Raw genomic sequence first — 22,263 nt, forward strand, 5'->3', positions numbered from 1 at the left:
ATCATTGGCTTCTCTCCCCCTCTTTCATAAGTCAACTCTGACAAAGGCACCCTGGTGCATCGTTCATTAGACTTCACCTGTTGTGGGTTAAATTGTGTCCTCCAAAAAGATATGTTCAATACTAACCCCTTGGACATGTGAATATGCCCTTATTTGGAAATACGGTTATTGTGAATGTAATCAGCTTGAGATGAGGTCATATTGGATTGGGCTAGGCCCTATTCTAATGACTGATATCCTTATCCAAAGAGGAAAATCTGCACACAGAGCTACACACAGAGGAGAGTGCCTTATGAAGATACAAAGACACAGAAGACAAGGAGTAGGCCATGTGAAGACAGAGGCAGACATTAGAGTGAGGCTTCTATAGGCCAATAACTACTAGAAGCTAGGAGAGAGGCATGAAAACAGTCCTTCCCTAGAGCATTCAGAGGGAGCATGGCTCTACTGACACCTTGATTTGGGGCTTCTAGCCTCCAGAATTATGAGGCAGATTTCTGTAGTTTTTACGTTACTCAGTTTGTGGTACTTTGTTCTGGTCACCCAAGGAAACTAATATACTGCCCAACTTTGTATCAGCATTTAGTTTCAGCAAGGATCCAACACTTCCTAAAATGTCAAAACTAAAGTGTGGAAAAGTAAAGAAATTATCCTAAATCCCATAGTGATTTAATAATGGCCAGGCCAGCACTAAGAACTTGCGTTCCTGTCTTCTCAGTCCACTGTTCCTTCTAACACTGGCTTCCTTAATGATTTCCTCCATAAGTCTAAAGAAGTTTGGATCAAGGCACAAGTCCAACACTGAGGTTAGCAGAGAAGCCCTCTGCCCATTGGCCAGTGGGAACCATTATCCATGAGAGCGAATCACTGAGCTGATGTAGGGGATATGGCGTGAGGTGTGGGATTCACCTTAGCTCCAGTGCATCATCTTTGGAGAGAGAGCAAAAGTGGATTGCAGTTGTATGAGAAGGGGAGGGTATTCCAAGAACAGCTTGAGAGCACCAGGTATCTGGGATGTGTGTTTTTTGCCTTCAACAATAAATTTTTCAAAGAAAGGCTTAGCCTTTGGGGCTTGAAGGAAAGGGTAGAGACAGTAGAACTTCTTTATCTGAAGGTGGTAGTTTTACCAGCCACCTGCAGAGTTTAGGGGCATGTTGGGATTGATGAGAATTACTGAGGCTAAGTGACCTGCCCTAGGAACTAAGTAATCACAGGCGGGACAGAGTATAAGCTGCAGTGATTGTTATTCAGGTCTGGGAGTTTGCATTTTTATAAACATCTCCCTAGAGTAGAGAGAATTTTTATTTGTAAGGTCTTACTAAAACCTGCCAGGACCACCTGCCTATCATCCCTCTTGGGAAGAATAAAAAATGGAGTTCTCCCTCCAGGGAAATGATTCTGTGCCTACAAGGAGTCCAAGCGTGTTATGATGAGGCCAAGTCATCTTGTTATTTCCATTGACTCGTGAGCATGAGTTCCAGGATCGTCTCAATCTAGGTCTGTCCCATGGTCCTACCGCGGGTTCTGCCAGAGTCTCTGACTGGCACAAACTAAATGTAGTTGAGAATTCCACGGAGGCTGGAGTACACTGGTTAATGCATTAAACATCACACAACTCTGGGATATGACTGAACTGTTTAGTTTCATATTTGAATTGCCTACCCTAAAGGAATGCAGTGAACCTCCTAGCAGAAATCTAGGATAGTCATATTTTCCTAGATACTTTATACTCCTCTTTATATATGGATGGTGGAGGATTTGAGGAGGAAAAACAAGCAAACCACCACGGCAAGAAATAAATGTGTAAAGTTGGAGGTAATTACTTTTTCGCCTCACTCGTCTTTTTCCCAGTCACGTGTTATTGCTTTGGTATGGTCCCTTTTGTTCACATTTTTAAAAATATAGTAGAAGAGGACGGGAAAGCATGAAATGTTTTATTATCTAATAGAAGAAATTAGTTACTGTAGAAATTATCTTCATGTGGCTGTTATTTTTAGGCAGACACCCTTCAATCAGGAATCATCTGAGGTTTGTGGCCATCAGCCTTTCAAAGTACATTAGAAAATCCACCGTTGTACACAGCCTTTGCTCCTTCCATCAGGTCTGTGACAGGCAGACAAGGGGATGGGTGTTCGGCAGGTCGGTACTTGTCAAGTGAAGCTAGGACACCTTTCAGAGGAATTTAAATTGGATCAGGTTTTATCATTCATTGCTTTATATTTGATACTGTCCCAGAGAGTTATAATTAGAGATATATGAAAGAGAAGTAACCTGAAAAACTTGCTGATGGATGAACTCTACCCATACGCATAGTGCATTTTAAAAAATTCTTTTTGATACATAGATTTATATGACATCCTTGTCCTTTTTCAGATATATTCTAGAAAGGCAACCTTGCCTACAGAAGTTGTTCTTAAGAGAAATTTGATGGAGGCTTCCCGATATGGCATTACAATAGGTAACTGCTTGTGTGTTAGGACTTCAGGGAATCCTACCCTCCCTCAGTATAGTATCCCTTACCCCTACCCCCATTATAGCACCTAAAGGTCTAAAAATCCCCATAGGAAAAGACATTGTGAAACTGAGAAGCCATGACCATCTATGAACATAGTCTTTTATGCTCTGAAACAAATCAATTTAGATGACGCACTAAAGTAGGAAGATACTGCCATGTTTTAGATCTTATATAACAAGGATGGGGAAAATTTCCATTTTCATCCATGCCTGCTAGAAAGATCCACCATGAATGAGAAGTCTATGAAATAATTTTGCTTTGTCACAGATCACATGTAAGGCAGGTTTTTTTTCTTTTTCCTTTTTTCCATGCCTGTGTGTGCTGGGGCTGGTGGTGGGCTATGCCTCCTCCTCATCCTGAGCGTTGAGGGTTCTCATGCTCATGATCTTCTGCTTCTTTTTTCTGGATTCATAAGAAGGTGTCAACTTAGAACAATACTATAAGATGCTACCCTTGCAGGAATGGTTGTTGATTTCTAAAGAGCTAGAATCAAAGATTCAATCTGCTCAGGTTCTTTGACTCAGAGTTGTTAACCAGCATCCAAGGCTGCAGAGGTGAGGAGCAAATGGAATGCTTCAAGAGAGAATAAGCTTCTGTTATCCTTGGTCAACCTGCTGGATGTTTCTTCAAGCCTGTCCCAACAGAGTCAGTGTAGAGACAAGTGTTGGCATTGGTGGCTTTGTAGAAGCTCACGTGGACACTTTTGGGCCACTAGCATGTGAAGATATAGGTCCTTAGACCTGGATTGACCCTCCTGAGCCTCCTTTAATTTTTCTGTGGCTTCAATTAAAAAACACTGACCCCTCTTCTGCCACTGGCACTTCTTTCCTTTTCTTTCCCCAACCCACGAATCATTCTTTTTTAATTATCCTCAGTAGAATATGCACTAAAATAGTAGAATATATACTAAATCCTTGGGTTCATAGAGAAAAACCGTGCAAATATAGTTTCACTGAAGGTGAACTGAATCTGTGGTCAGGAAGTGATTATTAGAACTCCTTCTTGCTACTCAGTACCTAAAGTCCTGATATGTAATCTGCACAGCTTTATTTTAAGGAAATGATCCATTGTACCTGTCAGATTCACTATTCTAAGTGAGGCTAGAACACGTCATACACAAGAGCTGAATTGAATTCTTTCTTGTGAAGAGGTAACAACTCAGGAAGACCTCAGCTGAATTTCATACATATCCATTTTTGTAATTGAAGTATAGTTGATTTACAATACTTTGTTTCGGGTGTACAGCACAGTTATACGTATGCAATACTTTGTTTCAGATGTACAGCACAGTTATACGTATATATGTATATATGCAGTTATATATATGTATGTATATATATGCATATATATGTGTATATGTGTGTGTGTATATTCTTCAGATTCTGTTCCCTTATAGGTATTACAAAATATTGAGTATAGTTCCCTGTGCTATAGAGTAGATCCTTGTTGGTTATCTATTTTATATATAGTAGTGTGTATATGTTAATACCAACCTCCTAATTTATCCCTCATACATATCCATTTAATCAGTTATGTGCCTTAGGAGAAGTAATAAGTTATCATCTAGTCTTAGTTTTCACGTATGTAAAATGAGAATAGTAACTTATGAAATTGTTTAAGGGATTTATTAATTTGGGATAATAGAAGTAAAGTGGCTATCACAGTCTTGGTATAGGCTGGATGCTTAGTTAATATATGTGCTTTTTGACTTGTTGGACTGTATGCTCTGTGAAGAATAGATTTATGTTTTCTGTTCCTCCTGTGGCTTCCCACAGTATATTATAGTGATCTACATATGGCAGTTAATGTTTACTGAATGGTACTATCTGATTAGTATGGAATTCAGTGAATGAAGGTAAATGGTTGGCGGGGCCCAGCCACTGTGGACTTGGCAGTTGCGTATCTCTCAGAACAGAAGTACCCAGAGGAAGCCTGATGTCTATTGCAGCCATGAACACCAATGTGTGATTAAAGTTAAGCGCTAACAAGAGAATCCAAGGTTTTTGTTTATGCTGAGCTTGTGCTTTGATGTGATCCTAGTTAGAGTCAGGACAAGGGCAGCACAAATGAGTGACTGAAATAATTTATTGACTGAGGAGACGTAATCTACAGATTTATGGCGAGATGGATGCAACTTGATTTATAGAGGAAAACTGCACCTGCCCCTCACTGGTGTTAAGCTCTAGGTAATAGGACACCCAGCATCCCTCCGTAAAGACTGCTAAGTTTCTGAGCCGGTTGTCAAACATTGTAAATCATGGAGACCCATGCCGTGTCTTGCTCAAAGATATAAACTAAACAAGCACAAGCATAAGACAATAAATAAGCAGCATATGGACATTACATGTAAGAATAGAGGTCATCCAAGTTGTGTGGCAATGAGGGCTCAGAGGTTATTGTAGTTTGATGGCCATCAAGTGTAGTTTAGAGCTCTGTATGTTTCCTGCCGCTCTTCTCAAGGTGGCCGGGGAAGGGAGCTGAACTTTCCTGCAGGTTTTATTTTGACTAATTAATGACATAGACTTGGAGGTATGAAGCACAGCAGAAGCCATCTATTGTTTTAATTGCCTCTGACCTTAATATTTTCAATGCCATGAGGATATGTTCTCTGACTGGCCAAATGATGCCTTCCCACAGGTGGTCAATCCATAAAGTAAGAGTCTGTCTTTTAAAAGGAGCTCATGGGTTAACCCTGAACCAAAAAAAAAAAAAAAAACCCGATAAAGCCCTTACAACTTTGTATCTAAAATACTTGCCCAGCCCTGCAACATTCTAAGGGAGCCCGGCTCCATCTTGTGGCCTAAAACCACGTGTCCATTTGTTGCATCCTTCTTGGCTACTTAAGAGGAGCCAGTCTTTTGCCAACTACACCTTGAGCCTTGTATTCTTTTTGTCTCACTACTATTTGTGGGGAAATAGGCATGGCCCTGGCAAACTGAGAGGGGTACACCTGGCTTTGTTACCTCTCATGCTCCCAAATTTATCTCTCTCCCTTCCTCTTGTGGGAAGAGTGGTGGGGTACCATAGTCTTCTGCTGTGAATTCAGTGTTCTCATGCTATCTTCCTAAAAGTCTCTTATTTATTTATTTATTTTTACCTGTCCCAAGGAATAAATGGTCATTTCTTAAGATGCTATTATGTAATAAGATTGGTTTCATTAAAAAGAAAAAAAAAAAAGGAATTAAATCCGTTGACTGAATTTGGAGAATTAAAGGATGGACGGTAAAATATGAGACCCATGGAAGGTAGGCCTAGTTTTTAGAAGTGATATGTCCTGAGGGCCAGAGATGGAAAACTCACAAACAAAAGGGTTGCATCTCGTTCTCAGTCACTTTTTAAAGCTTACGTGGCTTTTTAAAATGTAAATTAATTCCCATCATTTAAAAATAGAGAGATGTCATATAAAAAACAAACATAACTTGGATTTCTGGCTTCTTAGTCAAAATTGGAAGATTTGACAACATAGGGTTCACATTTCCTTGTGGTAACAGTTAATGGAAACTGAATAATAGTCAAACACTTTAAAGCAAGCACACATCTTCTGTTTTACCACAGACTGCACCACTCCCTACAGTCTTGTGGTTGACCCATATCCCTCAGTTTGTACCTGCTTGACTCCTGTGACATTGAGTTTGTGACTGTAGGCTTGTAACATGTAAGACCCATTCACGTCCTTATTACGGTATAACGTTGGGCCTAGTCCCACAGTACATTTTTTAAAACTGAGTAGTTGTCCAGGGACGCATGTCTAGCCAGGGTGGGGAGTGCAGCCCAAAGATGTCCTGTCTTCACAGAGCAGGCTGACCTGGAAATCTCAGGAGAGTGATACAGGGGGATCTCAGGACCTGAAACAGTGACCTGGGATATGTCAAAGCATAGATGTATTTCAGCTTAATACAGAGTAACAAGAATGTCAAAAACAACAACAAAAAGAAAATGGGGATTTATCTATGTTTAGGCTAGTTCTGTGTGTCTTCATTTATTTGTTCTGGTTTACTGATACCATTGGGCATATGCTATTTATTACTCCATTTGATTATGCCTGGCCACTCTAACTCCTAAGTTGTAAACTCTTAGAAGACAGATTTTCTGTTCCAGTTCTTTTCCCTTTTGTCTTTCCTTTCCTCTTCTCATCTCCTCATTTCCCATAAAATAAAACACATAAAGATAATACATGCTTTAGAGTTAGCTGTAGGTACACAAATAAAAGTTTCATCAGTTTCCTAGCTGCTGCTTCTTTTCCGTTGCTGGATCAGGATGGAATCCCATGAACCTTTTATTCTTTCTCATTTAGGATTTAGAATGAGACAGCGCCACGTGCTCATGGAGTCCACAGGGCCTGCAGGGCACTGCCCTCACTTGGTTGAATCTGTTCCTTGTGAAGATCCAGTGTGTTATCAGTGGCTGACATCTGAAGGGATCTGTATCCCTGATCATGGCAAGTGTGGCCCCGGACATCGCATCCTGAAGGCTGTCTGCCAGAATGAGCAAGGTATGACTCAAAGAAACACGAGGATTGTTAAGTAATATCTGCCAGATAACACGTCACCACTCTCAGGCCATCTTCCCCAGGGAGAGAAACACAGTCTTTCCTGTTCTGGAATATTCATGTTTAAGTCAAGTGACCTACTGCTGCAAAGTAAGCTGCTTTGACTTAATACAGGGCCAAGTACTCCATGACAAAAGAACACTGTCTGATTATACCTAAATGTAATACAGTGAACCCAGAGCATTCTCTGGAGTTTTTAATTCATTAAGACAAACAGAATACAGAAATTGGCTGGAGAGTCTTCAACTTATCAGTACAAAACAAGTTAGATTTGCCTTTATTGATGTTGATATGTAACATGCTTTTATATATTATTAACAAATACTGCCTTGTAAAGATTCCAGGGCTGCAGCTCCCTCCGAGTTAAAAAGAAAACAAAAAGTACTAAGCTGTATCTTTTCAATTATATAACATTAGATTAGAATCAGTTCTAGACATAATGCTTACACTTCTAAAGAACCATTTTAAAATATAAGTTGTCAAGATTTACAAACCTATTAACAGTGGTGTCTTTCCTTCATCACCAAGCTTCTGGTGTGATGGTTGTGTGAAATGAAGGGTGATTTAGAAAATATGTAAGTCACATGGAGATGAGAAAAGTGACATTTAAATAGAGTTAAAAAAAATTTGGTCTTTTGGAAGAGTATCGAGTATGTCTATTAATCAGTTCTGCCATGAGAAGTCATGATTTATAATGCTCTTGGTGTGTGGAGTGAAATGTTTTGACTTATGGAGTAAAGAAATCTATAGAACAGAAGGAAATTTCAAAGTGGATTCAGAATGGATATTAGCATCCACACAAGGTTGACATTCAGCAATGCATTTCCTGTTCCCTTCCTTCCTCTCTCCCCTTCTCTCTCTCTCTCCCCACCCCATCTCTCTCATTCCCCACCCCCCCATCACTTCCTTCTTTCTTTCCTTCTTCCCTCTTCTTTTTATCCCTCCCTCTCTCCCTCCATCCATTGTTCCTTCATTTTTTTCAATCACTACCTTACTTAGACAAATATACATTTTATCAGGTGATGTAATTGATTACCTCATGAAGCCAGGTAGTTGTTTAATTAAGTAGGGCCGCACCAGATTGTATTAGCTACAGTGCTTTTTGACTAAAATAGTTAACACAGTGGCTTCTAATATTACTGAATAATTTTTGAGTTGTGGTGACATGTGTGAAATTTATTACCAGCAGCCCATAAGATCACTTTTTGAATTCAAGAAAAGTAGTACAGATGTTTAAAACCTGGGCTCTAGTGTCAGACAGGTTGGAATTTCCAGTCTGCTACTCTTCTGCTAGATAATCTCAGGAAAATTATTTAACTGTGGAGGCATCCTTTCCTTCAGCTATAAAGTGGGGATAATAAAACCCACCTCTCATTCTCAACTTGTGAGAATTAAATTACTTACATAAAAGTGATTAGTGAAGTGTCTAGCACATAACCATTCAAAATAAGCTATGAGCTTATTTAGTTGTAATGCACATTTATTACTGTTCTCTGTCCTGGGGGATTTGTGCAAAGAGCATTCTTTAAAAAAATGAAATAAATGAAATGAAAATAATAATGAAGATTAGAATAACCATATTAGTTCGTCTTCCCAACCTCCAGCTGTGGAAACAAAATCATTTGTTTGGTTGAGACCCAATGACAAATGACTGTAAGGCTTTGTCATCTCATAGCAGGAACTGGAGACTTTACAAGGCTGTCATACTATGGCCACAGGGCCAGGAACTTCTTTCACAATGTGTACCGTCCCTTCTACAGTCTTGCAGAGTGTGAGATTCTGATTTATAGTTAGAAATATAGATTTGGTCCATGTTCTGGCACACAGCTTCTAAAACCACTGGAATTTCCTGAGGAGTAAGAACAGTGGGAGCAGGTTTTGTTATAATGTTTGGTCTCTGGGCCTCTGTTCCTGAAATCACTTCCATAAAGGTGAAATTGGTGTCTTGTCATTCACATCAAGCCCCTTTCTACCACAACTGGGTTTATATGAATGAGATGACTTTTGGAAAGTACCTAAAGGTGGGACTGGTTGCACAGGAACCAACTGTGAATAGAGGGCTGGAACTTTCAATCCTACCCCCTGATATCGGGGGAGGGGGAGGGACGGGAGGCCGAATCAACCATTAATGGCTAGTGAGTTAATCAATCATGCCTACGTAATGAAGCCTCCATAAAAACCCAAAGGACATTGCTCAGAGAGCGTCCAGGTTGGTGAATGCATGGAGATTTGGGAAGAGCAGCACAGGAGGCTCCTTGCCCTTTCCCATACCTTGCCCTGTGCATGTCTTCCATCGGATTGTTCCCGAGTTTTATCCTATTATAATAAACTGGTTATCTAGTAAGCAAAGTGGATTTCCTGAGTTCTGTGAGCCTCTCTAGCAAATTAATGAAACTCAAGAAGGGGGTCATGGGAACTTCTGATTTATAGCCAGTTGGTCAGAGCTACAGGTGACAACTTGGACTTGTGACTGGCATCCTGAGTTGGAAGAGGTCATTGGAACCCCCAATTTGTAGCCAACTGGTCAGAAGCGCGGGTAACCGGGGCTGGAGATCGGTGTCTTACGCGGAGGGCGGCCTTATGGGACTGAGCCCTTTACCTGTGGAATAGGATGCTATCTCCAGATAGATAGTGTCAGAATTGAGTTGAATAGTAGGATAACCAGCTGGTATTGGAGAATTCACTTAGTGTAGGGTGGGGAAATAACCCCCCACACACACATACGCACACATTGTGATTGAACGTAGAACACTTTTTTACAGAGCTGTCAACTCTACCATTTTATAGAAATTCTATAGTTTTATTGCTATTCATGTGAAATAACTAATTTTCAGCATTGACCTACCCTCTCAATTTTTATGGCATAAGTAGGAATTACTACTGGTTCAGATCAGTTTCATGAAGTCTTTGTGGGTTTGTGGGATAACAGCCACAGCTGTGGTTACAAGAACATACTGGCCTCCTGATGCCTGAAGCAGTCTTTTGTCCAGTGAAAAATTGAAAATGTGATCTGGTTGCACTTTTTGAAGTTCAGCTTCTATGAGGTTGTGGATGATTGATGATCAAAGTTTGCCAGAAAATGCTCCCGTTTGACCCTCTACATATCATCATAGCATTTCCTTAGTTATAGGAATTGACAGAACTGTTGACACATTTAAATGCTTGGTGAGAAAAAAAGGACTGAGATCTATTTAATGAATCTCCTGTGATTTTTCCTTGTAACTTTTGATACTTTCCTTTTCATCACTCTGAGTTTATTAATTGTTTCATAGGCCTTTTATTTCAGAGTTTATTCATCCGTAAATGGATGAGACCAAAAGAAATAAATGTTTTTTGATTAAAAAAATCAAACAAACTCATATTAGATCTAATTGGACTTGAGGCTTGCTATAATTTCCAAGGTTACTTGCTATGTCCTTTATTTAAAGGCTTGTCCATATTGACTCACTCCAGGTATCCCTTATGCCAAAAGGAACATTCAGTATCCTTGCAAAATGTCTACAACCCATTCAGATAGCGGAGCCAAGAGATTCTCGCATAGCTGTGATCAAGATTCTGTATGACTCTTTTTTTTTTTTTTCCACACACACACACTGTATTTTATTTTTACAAGAGATAAATAGACTGACACCAAGCATTGTAAATGGATGACCACAACAAAAGCAACAATGATTGCAATTACCAAACACGAAACACACTCATACTATGGAGATTCTGTATGACTCTTTTTAAAAAAAAAAAATTAGGGGGCTTCCCTGGTGGCACAGTGGTTGAGAATCTGCCTGCTAATGCAGGGGACACGGGTTCGCACCCTGGTTTGGGAAGATCCCACATGCCGCGGAGCAACTGGGCCCGTGAGCCACAACTACTGAGCCTGCGCGTCTGGAGCCTGTGCTCCGCAACAAGAGAGGCCACGATAGTGAGAGGCCCGCGCACCGCGATGAAGAGTGGCCCCCGCCTGCCACAACTAGAGAAAGCCCTAGCACAGAAACGAAGACCCAACATAGCAATCAATCAATCAATCAATCAATAAATCTTTAAAAAAATATATTTATTTTCTTTATTTTTTTGGCTGTGTCAGGTCTTAGTTGCAGCATGCGGGATCTTTCGTTGTGGCTCATAGGCTTCTCTCTAGTTGTGGCATGCAGGTTTTCTCTCTCTAGTTGTAACATGTGGGCTCCAAGGCACATGGGCTCTGTAGTTGTGGCACGTGGGCTCCAGAGCATGTGGGCTCTGTAGTTTGCAGCATGTGGGCTCTCTAGTTGAGGTGCGCGAGCTCAGTAGTTGTGGCATGAGGGCTTAGTTGCCCCACGGCATGTGAGATCTTGGTTCCTTGACCAGGGATCAAGCCTGCATCCCCTGAATTGCAAGGTGGATTCTTTTACCACTGGACCACCGGGGAAGTCCGAAGATTCTGTAGGACTCTTGACAGTGTCTTGTTGAGCATAACTCCTGCCACTGGAAAGATATGTTTCTCTTCCTCAGAAGCTCCTTTATACCACTAGCTTGGGAACTTAAAAATTACACAATCTATGCCACATTGAAGCTAGGAAGTAACTGGAAATAGCAGTTTTGATATACATAAATCTTGTGGGTTAGTTTAAGAATGTGATCTACTTCGGACTACTTAAAATTCAAGTAGTCATCTATGAATTTCTACAGCTATCTCTGTAGATATATAGTACTTTGACCCATTCTCTATTTGATTTATTAGTGATACTCTTCAATCAGTCTCACTAAAGTTGCTATTTCTCACCCAGCCTGTGATTGTAGCAAATAATCTGTTAGTAATGTTTATTTTCATTAAGAAAATTGTATTATAGATTACATGAATGAGTATTCTGATTTGGAATCTGATTTCCAGTACTTTGATTGGTGAATTAGCTTTGATTCCTCTCTTCTGCACATCTAATCATTAGTATGGGTCAAAAGAAGTCTACTAAGCATAGAGTACATATAGGTTTTTCTTGTCTCATTGACAAGTAGGTTTCCTACATTTCAAAGGGAGCATTTGAGTTTCTATAGAATTTATTTTTTTTGAGGAAAAAAACTTTATTTTTTAATTTTTTAAAAACATCTTTATTAGAGTATAATTGCTTTACAATGCTATGTTAGTTTCTGCTTTATAACAAAGTCAATCAGCTATACATATACATATATCACCATATCTCCTCCCTCTAGCCTCTGCCTCCCACCCTCCCTATCCCACCCCTCTAGGTGGTCACAAATCACCGAGCTGATCTCCCTGTGCTATGCGACTGCTTCCCACTAGCCATCTATTTTACATTTGGTAGTGTATATTAGTCCATGCCACTCTCTCACTTTGTCTCAGCTTACCCTTCCCCCTCCCCGTGTCCTCAAGTCCATTCTGTACATCTGCGTCTTTATTCCTGTCCTGCCCCTAGGTTCTTCATAACCATTTTTTTTTGATTCCATACATATGTGTTAGCATACGGTATTTGTTTTCCTCTTTCTGATTTACTTCGCTTTGTATGACAGACTCTAGGTCCATCCACCTCACTACAAATAACTCAATTTCGTTTCTTTTTATGGCTGAGTAATATTCCATTGTATATATGTGCTACATCTTCTTTATCCATTCATCTGTTGATGGACACTTAGGTTGCTTCCATGTCCTGGCTATTGTAAATAGAGCTGCAATGAACATTGTGGTACATGACTCTTTTTGAATTATAGTTTTCTCAGGGTATATGCCCAGTAGTGGGATGCTGTGTCGTATGGTAGTTCTATTTTTAATTTTTTAAGGAACCTCCCTACTGTTCTCCATAGTGACTGTATCAATTTACATTCCCACCAACAGTGCAAGAGTGTTCCCTTTTCTCCACACCCTCTCCAACTCTACAGAAGTTTAAAAATTTTTTGTTCTAGTTCTGCAAAAACTGCCATTGGTAATTTGATAGAGATTGCATTGAATCTTTAGATTGCCTTGGGTGGTATGGTAATTTTAACAATATTGATTCTTCTAACCTAGAGATTATTATACTAAGTGAAGTAAGTCAAACAGAGAAAGACAAATATCATATGATATCACTTATATGTGAAATCTAAAAAAAAATGATACAGAAGAACTTACTAATGAAACAGAAATAGACTCACAGACAGAGAAAACAAATTTATGGTTACTAAAGGGGAAAGGGGAGGGAGGGAGGGAGGGAGGGAGAGAGGGAGGGATAAAGGGAGGGATAAATTAGGAGTTTGGGATTAACAGATAACACTACTACATATAAAATAGATAAACAACAAGGTCCTACTGTATAGCACATTCAGTTACATACATACATATATGTGTAACTGAATCACTTTGCTGTACACTGGAAACTAACACAACATATTAAATCAATTATACTTCAGTAAAAAGGGGGGCATTTGAAAGTAAATGGAGTGTGACCCAAACTGCATGCTGACATATTTTTCCCTTAGATTTTCAAATTAATTCACTGTTTTCAACTTTGTTTCTCTGACATGTAAATGGTTCATTGTTGCTAGGTTTCACTGGCAATTGATGAAGGTTTAGCATCAGGTGACATCTTCCCAGAAAAGGTTGGGAAAATCCCCATAGTGCCAGGGCAGTGGACAGCATTCCCAGTGGCTGGCAGGTGACCACTGTTTATCATTGTTCATGTCTCCAGGATGCAAAGTGGGTAGACACTGCAGAGTCATTGGATAAACACCAGACTGCCCACTGGTGTGGTCGGACCCTGAGTACGTGCCACACATTTTGCTCCATAAGTTACCAAATAAGCTGTCTTTAAAAAGTGTCTGTATATTTCATCAAGCATCTTTATTCAGAGATAATGCAGTGTACATTCTGCACTTGTAGAAAGCTAATACCCATGCTGGAGAAGAGTGTAATACATCAGGAAGAACAAGGTTCACATGCTGACAGGTACAAGGAGTTAAGAGTTCTCTGGTACCTCTTCACCACTCCCTTGCATGCAACGTTTATTATTTTCACAGTTCCACTGTGAAAATATTTCACAGTGCATTTAATATTAATATTAAAAAACTAAATATTAAGGAAATATTTTCCTTAAGTGGTATATATATTTGCACCAAAAGCATGAGGAATGATTTTCCATCATTAAGGGGGACTTGGCTTTTCCTTTTAGAGGCTTTTTTTTTTTTTTTGAGTTCTTGCTTTGTATCATTAACCTTGAACAATCCAAAAATGTGATCTTTAACTTTAGCTAAAATGGCATTTGTTTGCAATCCTTAACACCATGAGTGCCTTTTCTGGGATGAATTTAATTGGTGGAAAGCATGCTAGAATAATCATTTACCTGAGTTGGATTAAAATGTTTAAACATGTTTTTAAGTCTGTGATTGGAGTTGGAAGTTTTGTTTTGTTTATTTTTATCTTTAAATCTGAAGAAATGTTCTTGGGCTGACCTGTGAGAATAAGGTCAGACTCCATTCATATGGGAAATTGTCGATTGGAATATTTTGTGATTCACCAGAACAATAAATAGAACCCCTGTTGTGTTTTCAACTCATTATTTTTTAAACCTTTTGATCATGTTGTATCTCATGTTGGTCAATGAGTACTGCTTTACTTCTCTGTATATATTTTTCTTTTTTTAACAAGACTTTCTAACTACTGTTTCAGCACAGTATTTATTTTCTTGTATTTTAGGAAGAACAAGGGATAGGTTATTCATCAGGTATTTGATGTATTAACCATTCAAGTATATTCCTGCAATAAATCAACCTATTTAAGAGACACCACAAAAAAAAAAAAAAAAAAAAAAAAGAGACACCACACAATGAGAGCCATGATAGAGAATACAGTGCCTCTAAATTAAATTTCAAATATGGGTCTTCTAAAAGTTTTGAACAATGGCAGCTTCGTTCAAATAAGTATACAGTTTATTAAGATGTGCATTTTGGAAGCAATAATAGTAACTGGGATTTTATTTTTAAAAAAGTAACTGTCATTTTCTTCTTAATCTCTTAATTTTTTGTTTCTATTTTTAGTTAAAAAAAACACAACAAAACACTTAACCTTTGCGTAAGGTTTGGGAATCTTTGCCCTATGCTGCCAGGTGTTCAGAGGAATTCAAAAGAGAGGAGAATGAACATGGACATGCATTTTATATTAGCAATGTAAATTCAGAGAAATGGCTTTTTAGAGTACTCAGACTTAGCAAGTACTACTGTGTCCTGCCCAGATCCTATTGGCAATTTACCATTTCTGTGCATGCCAGCCAGAAATTCAGCTGACACCACCTGTATCTCTTTGCCTAAGGAATTCCTCCAGTCACTGGTGCCTTCTTTGCCCATATATGCAGTCAGAAGTGCCAGGGAGTGAATAATGCCAGGGAGCAACCTTCATGCAATGATTGAGAGTTGATGTATAAATACGAACTCCCTTGCCCCTCACATGGAATAACCTTGAGGTATATATTCTATGCTGTGTCATAGAGTTCCCAGTGAGATGAAATGCCACTTACTGATGGTCTGATTTTTTAAATTATACACACTTTATCAGCCTCCTTCCCTTTCCTGTCTCATTACCCTACTCTTGCACTGGTTCCCTGGCATTATTCCCCAATAAATACAATAAATACGTGCCCATAAATCTTTATCACAGAGTTTGGTTATGGTACATCTCAAACTAAGACAAGGATGCTTGGAAGGATACTTAGTGGATCCACTATTGTAGGAGATACAGGATTCAATTCAAATCATACCATAGTGATGATGACATTTAAAAATCACCTTACAAGGAAGAAATGATACAGTCTCTCATGAGATTTCATTCAATATTTTGAGCAACTCTATTTATCAATTGTTGGGTAATATCTGAAGGGCTTCAATATACTGCTTCTTTCCTCCCTTTGAAAACATAAAAAAGCAAAAAACAAAACAAAACAAAAAAACACTGTTGAATCCTATTTCTTTCCCAGTTAGGCAATGCTAGTAACTTGTAGCATCCTCCTGAGTCTTGTTTTCCAACAGTCGAGTCATTTTATGACTCTCAAGGGAGGACTAGGTTATTCATATTTTCATTTTGTAGTGATTCCAGAGGGTATTGGAATGTTTCTGAATAACAGCGAGACAATCAGACTTTTTCGGATGTTGACAGACTTATTTGTGTTGAGGGGACATGTGGCTTTATCTCCTCTTTCCTAGATCAGTGGTTCTAAAATGATGGTGTGTATCAGAATCACTCAGAGAGGTTATAAAAGCACAAAAATCTGCCACCCACCCCGCACTCCAGAGTTTCTGACTCAGTACATCTGAGATGGGGCTCAAGACCTGATATTTCTAACAAGTTCCCAAGGGATGCTGACGATGCTGGTCCAGGGACCATAGTTTGCGAAACACTGTTCCAGGCAGAAGGGGGCCTATGGGCAGCCTCATCACGTTAGTACATAACAGAGGTAGGCTAGAACAGTGAAAGGCATATCTTACACTTCATCATAATCAGCAGTGGTATTGATTCTCATCTGTCGTTTCTTCTTTACTGCCGGGGAAATTATTCTTGAAATCCATGAAATAGATTACTGTCTTTCCAGAAGGAAGCAGTGAGTAAATATTCTTTTATTTCTTTATTGTTACCTAGATGGATTACTAGAAGATCAAATAGTGGAAAGCAATAGTGTACTCTTGCAGAAACAGAAGACAAATAATATGTGAGATGAGTTATTTAGGCTTAGAGGAGAGAATTTTCATTTTCAGCAAGCTATCTTTCTCCGACCACCAACTGATAGCAGTTTGGTGTCAGTGTCCTTACCGAAGGAAGTGTGGTGATGACAAATACGTTGTATTAAATTTTGAAATGAACCTGACATTGCAGTTGAAAGTGCCAGTAAGATCAGGCTGCTATTCACACTACAGGGATCAGACTGTAAAGGAGAGTAAATTTGAGAGTTCCTGTAGCCAAGTTCGTCATTCCCTTTCATTTAGATGTCTTGCAGTGAAATTAAAGGTCAAACTTTAATAATGGTTGGCAATGAGGGGATCCAAAAGAGAAAAATAGACTCATTCTAATTAGACTTTTCCCTTCCATGTTTGACGGGAAGGTGGGGAGTAGATGTAAGCTGGTGAATCAATTTAAATGCTAACGAGAGAGGAACTGCAATGTAGTTTTAAATATGTTTACTGTATGTTGTATGTCGATAAACAGGTATTGTATTTTAAATTATATCCTCTTTCCACTCTGTTACCTACCTAGACACGGCAAGATAGCTTTTGTCTCTTTTCTCTTTTGCTGAGATGCCTAAAGAAATGACTGTATTCACATCACTACCCAGCAGTATTCCACAATCAGACTAAATATAGTCTGATTTCTCCAGATTTATAATACTTAGAAATAGCTTAGAGTAAATTGCTTCCTGAGTGTGCCTAAGTCTCTCATAGAAAGACTGTCTCCTTTTTCTGTCTCTTCTGAAATTCTCACTAGGCAGTCTACTTTCTGTTCCCATTCCTTATGATTCAAAAAGCAAAATAAATCTTAAATTGTACAGATACTTCAAAATGTAGTTCACATGATTAAATGGTCATCCCGACCTTTCAGTGGGAATTAATGTGAGATTGTCACCCTTCCCATTACTTTCAACTTTCTGGACATGCTCTGAGTTTCCCTATTCCATTGTGTATTCCACTAGTATTACTAATAGGGATTAGTTATAACATTAGTCACAGGGATATAATTTTGCTTTCTCATTCTGAAATGTATTTTAAAGTGGTGTATGGCTGTTTCAGATGGCCTTTGACTGGTTACTCCTGACATACCATCTCTCTACTTTCTCCTCTATGTAGACATAGGAAAAGTAAAGAACATGGATTAAAACACACTTCTAGTATGATGGAGTAATTTCCACTGATAAGATAGCCAATTGACTCAATTAGTAAATGCAATCAGAGGATAACCTGTGCTGCACCCATTTGAGTGTTTTCAGGAAATAATGAAGCAAAACTCTCCTGGATAGGCTAATCCACCCCATGCAAAACCAATTAGAAGAACATTTTACTTAAGAACGTCTTGTATTTCTAAATTAAAATAATTTATACATATACTTTAACTGATTGATGATTCAAAATTAAGAATTCATAGTGTATAACCCTTTGTGCTGTGTTGTTCACTCCATACTTAGTGAGTTGTATGCACTTAGTGAGTTGTATGCTATGCCCAAAGAATTACATAATTTTCCGTGGAGAGATATCTAAGAAGTAGAAATAAAAAAATGTTTAGAGAAATCATACATTTTGTATCAAAGAAACATAAACTAAAGAAAAAAATAGTTTGAAAGTTAATTTAGGAATATCTTAAGACCATGATACTTCTCTTACTCCACTGGTAGATTTCAGTCAACAAGAAGCATCTAGGAAATCCATAGCTCACTGTAAGTGCTGCCTCTATCTGTTACCTCCATGGTAATTTGCCTCCACAGTCATGATCATGTTATTCCCCTGTCTGAGATGCTCATCCACTTCTTCTTCTTTTGGCTAATTCTTACTCATCCTTTAACAACTTCAATTGATGTCTTGCAGGACACCATCTCTCCACCCCCACTCCACCTCTTTAAGCTGGTCTAGAACCTCAAGTGAATATTATAGTTACCATCTACCTCAGATTCTTGTCACAGTCAATTATGATAATTCCATTTCCTTTACAGATGATTGGTTCAGAAATGTGTCAATTTAAATCTGTTTGGACCAATGAGATGTGAGAAGAGAGACATGACTAAGGCAAGGTATTTCACTTGCTGCCACGATCCATTGTGTGGTCTGGCTTCAGGATGAAGGCACTGCTGCGCACAGTAGGGTAGAGATGTAAAGACACTCTGAGTCCTGGAAGACATTGCTGAGCTGCTGAATCAACAGTCTGAGCCCTGGCTGTAATGTTAGTCAGTAGATTTCCTTATTATAAAGCCAGTTTCTATCAGAGTTTGTATCAGCTGTTGCAGAAATCATCCTACTTGATGGGGTGACTGTCTTCTGTGTTCTCGTTAACACTTTGTGATTCAGTTATCAATGTCTTTACTACATTATATTGAAATTATCTGCTCACTTATCTGTTTTGCCCATTTGATTCTTAACTTCTCAAGGGCAGAGACCTTGACTCGTTCCTTGTGTTATTCTTGGCATGATGCCAGAGTGTCTGGCATATTAGAATGTACTCAATAAATATTTATAGAACTTAGTTACTTCAGTTGATTTGCACAGCAGCCCAATTGGGAATTATAATTATTATTTCAATTTTATTGATAAGGATGTTTTAGCCCAGAGATGTTGATAGCCCAGTGTCACTCAGCCAGTCAGTTCTAACACCAGAATTTTGAATTCCGGACCTAGGACTCCTAACCAGTAGTTGTTCTACCATATCAGTGTCAGCAAATACATATCACATGTACCAACAACACTGACGTTGCCATGTCTCAGACCCACCCAATAATTTTCATTGGTTAAGATGTTATTTTCTGTTAAGTGAGGCTTGGGCTGAAATTCATTCTCAAGGCAGCAGTAAAGGCAACCACTGCCCGCTGACTGGTGTAGGTCCACAACATGAAACCCGTTTCTATACACACACTAAGCATATTGGCTCTCTCCCCTGGTGTGAGCTAACAGCAAGAGAGAGATCACTGGATACAATGAAAACATAAAGCCGACACACATTTCCTGTTTTCATCTGGCACAAATTGTCTTGGAATTCGATATATAGGACTTAGTTATCTGGTTTTCCCTGGTAACTTTAGTTCTAATCCTGATTGTATTCAGACAGCTAAGCAGCGTAGAATTTATTCATCAGACTAGACTGAGAGTACAGAGAGAAACAGATTCTCTGAAAAAGGAGATATGCGAAACCATAAAGGAGAAAGTAGAAGACAGCTCTCTTCGGGGACAGCCAGCTTTTCACTGCTTCCTAGTAGAGGAATTACACAGAGAGGCAGTAACAGAACCACTAATAACGTGGTGTCATGAAGTTTTAGGGAGTTTGGTAAAAAGTAAACAATTTCTACACACAAAAGTGGTTTTTCAGGTTACGTCAACATTTATTAAAATATACTTTAATCGTGATTCATTGAGAAGAGGATATAATTTCTCTATGACATATTGTTCCAAAAAGAAATAGGAAGAAATGAAAAGATGACAAATTTTGGCTAAACAGCTGAATACGTGTCCCACAGGTATCTAGCAATGGTGATTAGAATAACAAGTTCACTGTCACTGAAGACATTTACACAGAGGCTGGAGACCTCCTCTCAGGGTTACTGTGGTGGGAATCTCCACACTATTCTGCAAGAGAGGGTTGCTCTGTGAATCTTTCATTACTATCTTGGACAGGAGAGTTCTGCATTATTCTTAATTTTCCTGTACTTGAGGATAATTAGCACCTCCATTTCTCCCCATAAAATGCCAGTTGTGTTCTCTAACCATTGTGTCAGCCCATATCAGGCCTCATATATTTCCAGTCACCCCCAGGAGAATTTCTCCTGATGGAAGACTACAGACAAGGAGATGCCCAGAGGCCTTCCAAAGTCACCAAGAAAAGGTTATGCTTAATTAAATAATGAATTTTAATTAATTCATCGATTTTAAATACTTAATAAAAATTAAGACAAGGAATGTTGCAGCATGTTTTGAATGAATTGCAATTCAAAGCACCTGCTAAAATAAGATCATGCTGCAAGTTAAAATTTTAGATTTCAGGTAAATAGGAATTTCACTTATCTAGAAGGGCCAGTTTCCTGACATGTAAATAAGGTTCTTCATGTTATAGGATGTTCCAGGAGGGTGAGAGAATGATGTGAGGGGAAGTGTGTCTTCCTGTTTAGAAGAATAGTAAGGCAAGTGGCAGTGTGTTTATTGAGAGAAGTAGAACCCTGAACTTCAGGAGCACAATCTCAGAATCATTTCCATCCAGTACTTCTCACAAATGCAGCCGAGAGAAACAATATTAGTCCAGATATTCTGAAATCTTTCCCTGAATTAAGTCAGGGAAGAGGAGAGCTATGTGCCTGGAGCATATAACATTGACAACCTACAAATTGTTTTTACAGAATCGCTGACATCAGTTGCCCATAGTGTGTCAGGTTATAAGACTCTTTCCCACAAAACTCATTGTCATTTCCTCAAAAGCTGTGAGAGTTAGGTCCTTTAAATTATATGTATCGGCGTCCTGTATGAGGATCCCTAGAAGAAGCTCTGGCTGGTCCTAGATACAGCATGCTTGCCATGTCCTGATCATACGGTCGGCTTTAGTTGAATGTACTCAGAAAACTGTACTGTTGACCCAACACCCATATTGCCTCCCTCCTGATTCACTTCATGTTTGCTCTCTTATTTTCTGCCTTTCTTCCCTGCCATTTGAATGTCGTCCTGTATCCTGGGTATCATCCTCATTTCCCCACTGGCTAGATATGTGACCTTGAGCAAGTTACCAATCTCCTTGGCATCTCCATTTTCTCATGTGCAGTAGAAATTAGAATGGGACGTACATCATAGGGTTGATGTAGTTATTGATTTGATCTATGTCAAGTTCCAAGACAGTTTCTGGCATGTGGTTACTGCTACAAAAATGTTAGCTATCTTTTTTATTACAATTATTATCTTGTATTTTGTGTAAGCAAACTGCCTTAAATACTTTATAGAATGAATTGGTAGCGTAAGGTAATGGAAATGATAATTGACTTGAGGCAAATGATTGCTCTCTGAGGCCTAGTATCCAGACTCATGGGAATAGGATGCTATTTTGTGAGATTTTTTATTTTATTTTTTGCTTGTTATTTTGAACAAATTTTAGACTTATGGAAAAATTGAGGCGTTGCAAAAACAGTACAAAGAGTTCCCTTATATCTGTCACCCACTTCCCCCATTGTTAACATCTCACATGACCATAGTTCTATTATTAAAAACCAATGATTAACTGGTACAATATTGCTGGTTTTGGGGACTAAATAAAATAATAAAAAGACTTAATGGAGGATCTGGCAGCTATTTTGAATTTTCTAGAAGTGGATCTTGTCTGCAAAAGTAGGGTGTCTGGTAATCTTCAATTTAGATGTTTGAAATTAAAAATGACGATCGTAAAAGATATAGAACTTTTAAACTGGAAGGTATATGCTTAGCTGAAGCTTCAGGCTTAGATCGTATTCTTAAAAAGAATTATTTTTGTTTTTTAAATTAATTAAAGAAAATGCCTTGGTAACAGCACAATTTACTATAAATCCTG

At 38.8% G+C, this 22,263-nt stretch overlaps 1 protein-coding gene across 1 annotated transcript in view; it reads left to right on the forward strand.

The window, feature by feature from the left end:
• THSD7B (thrombospondin type 1 domain containing 7B) overlaps nt 1-22,263 on the forward strand; it is a 1,122,472-nt gene that overhangs the window by 632,144 nt on the left and 468,065 nt on the right. Inside the window, exon 9 of the mRNA XM_057551976.1 lies at nt 6,810-7,007. Coding sequence (XP_057407959.1) covers nt 6,810-7,007 — 198 coding nt within the window. The remainder of the gene's footprint in view (nt 1-6,809; nt 7,008-22,263) is intronic.

Source organism: Balaenoptera acutorostrata, chromosome 8, assembly GCF_949987535.1.
Source record: "Balaenoptera acutorostrata chromosome 8, mBalAcu1.1, whole genome shotgun sequence".
Lineage (NCBI taxonomy): Eukaryota > Metazoa > Chordata > Mammalia > Artiodactyla > Balaenopteridae > Balaenoptera > Balaenoptera acutorostrata.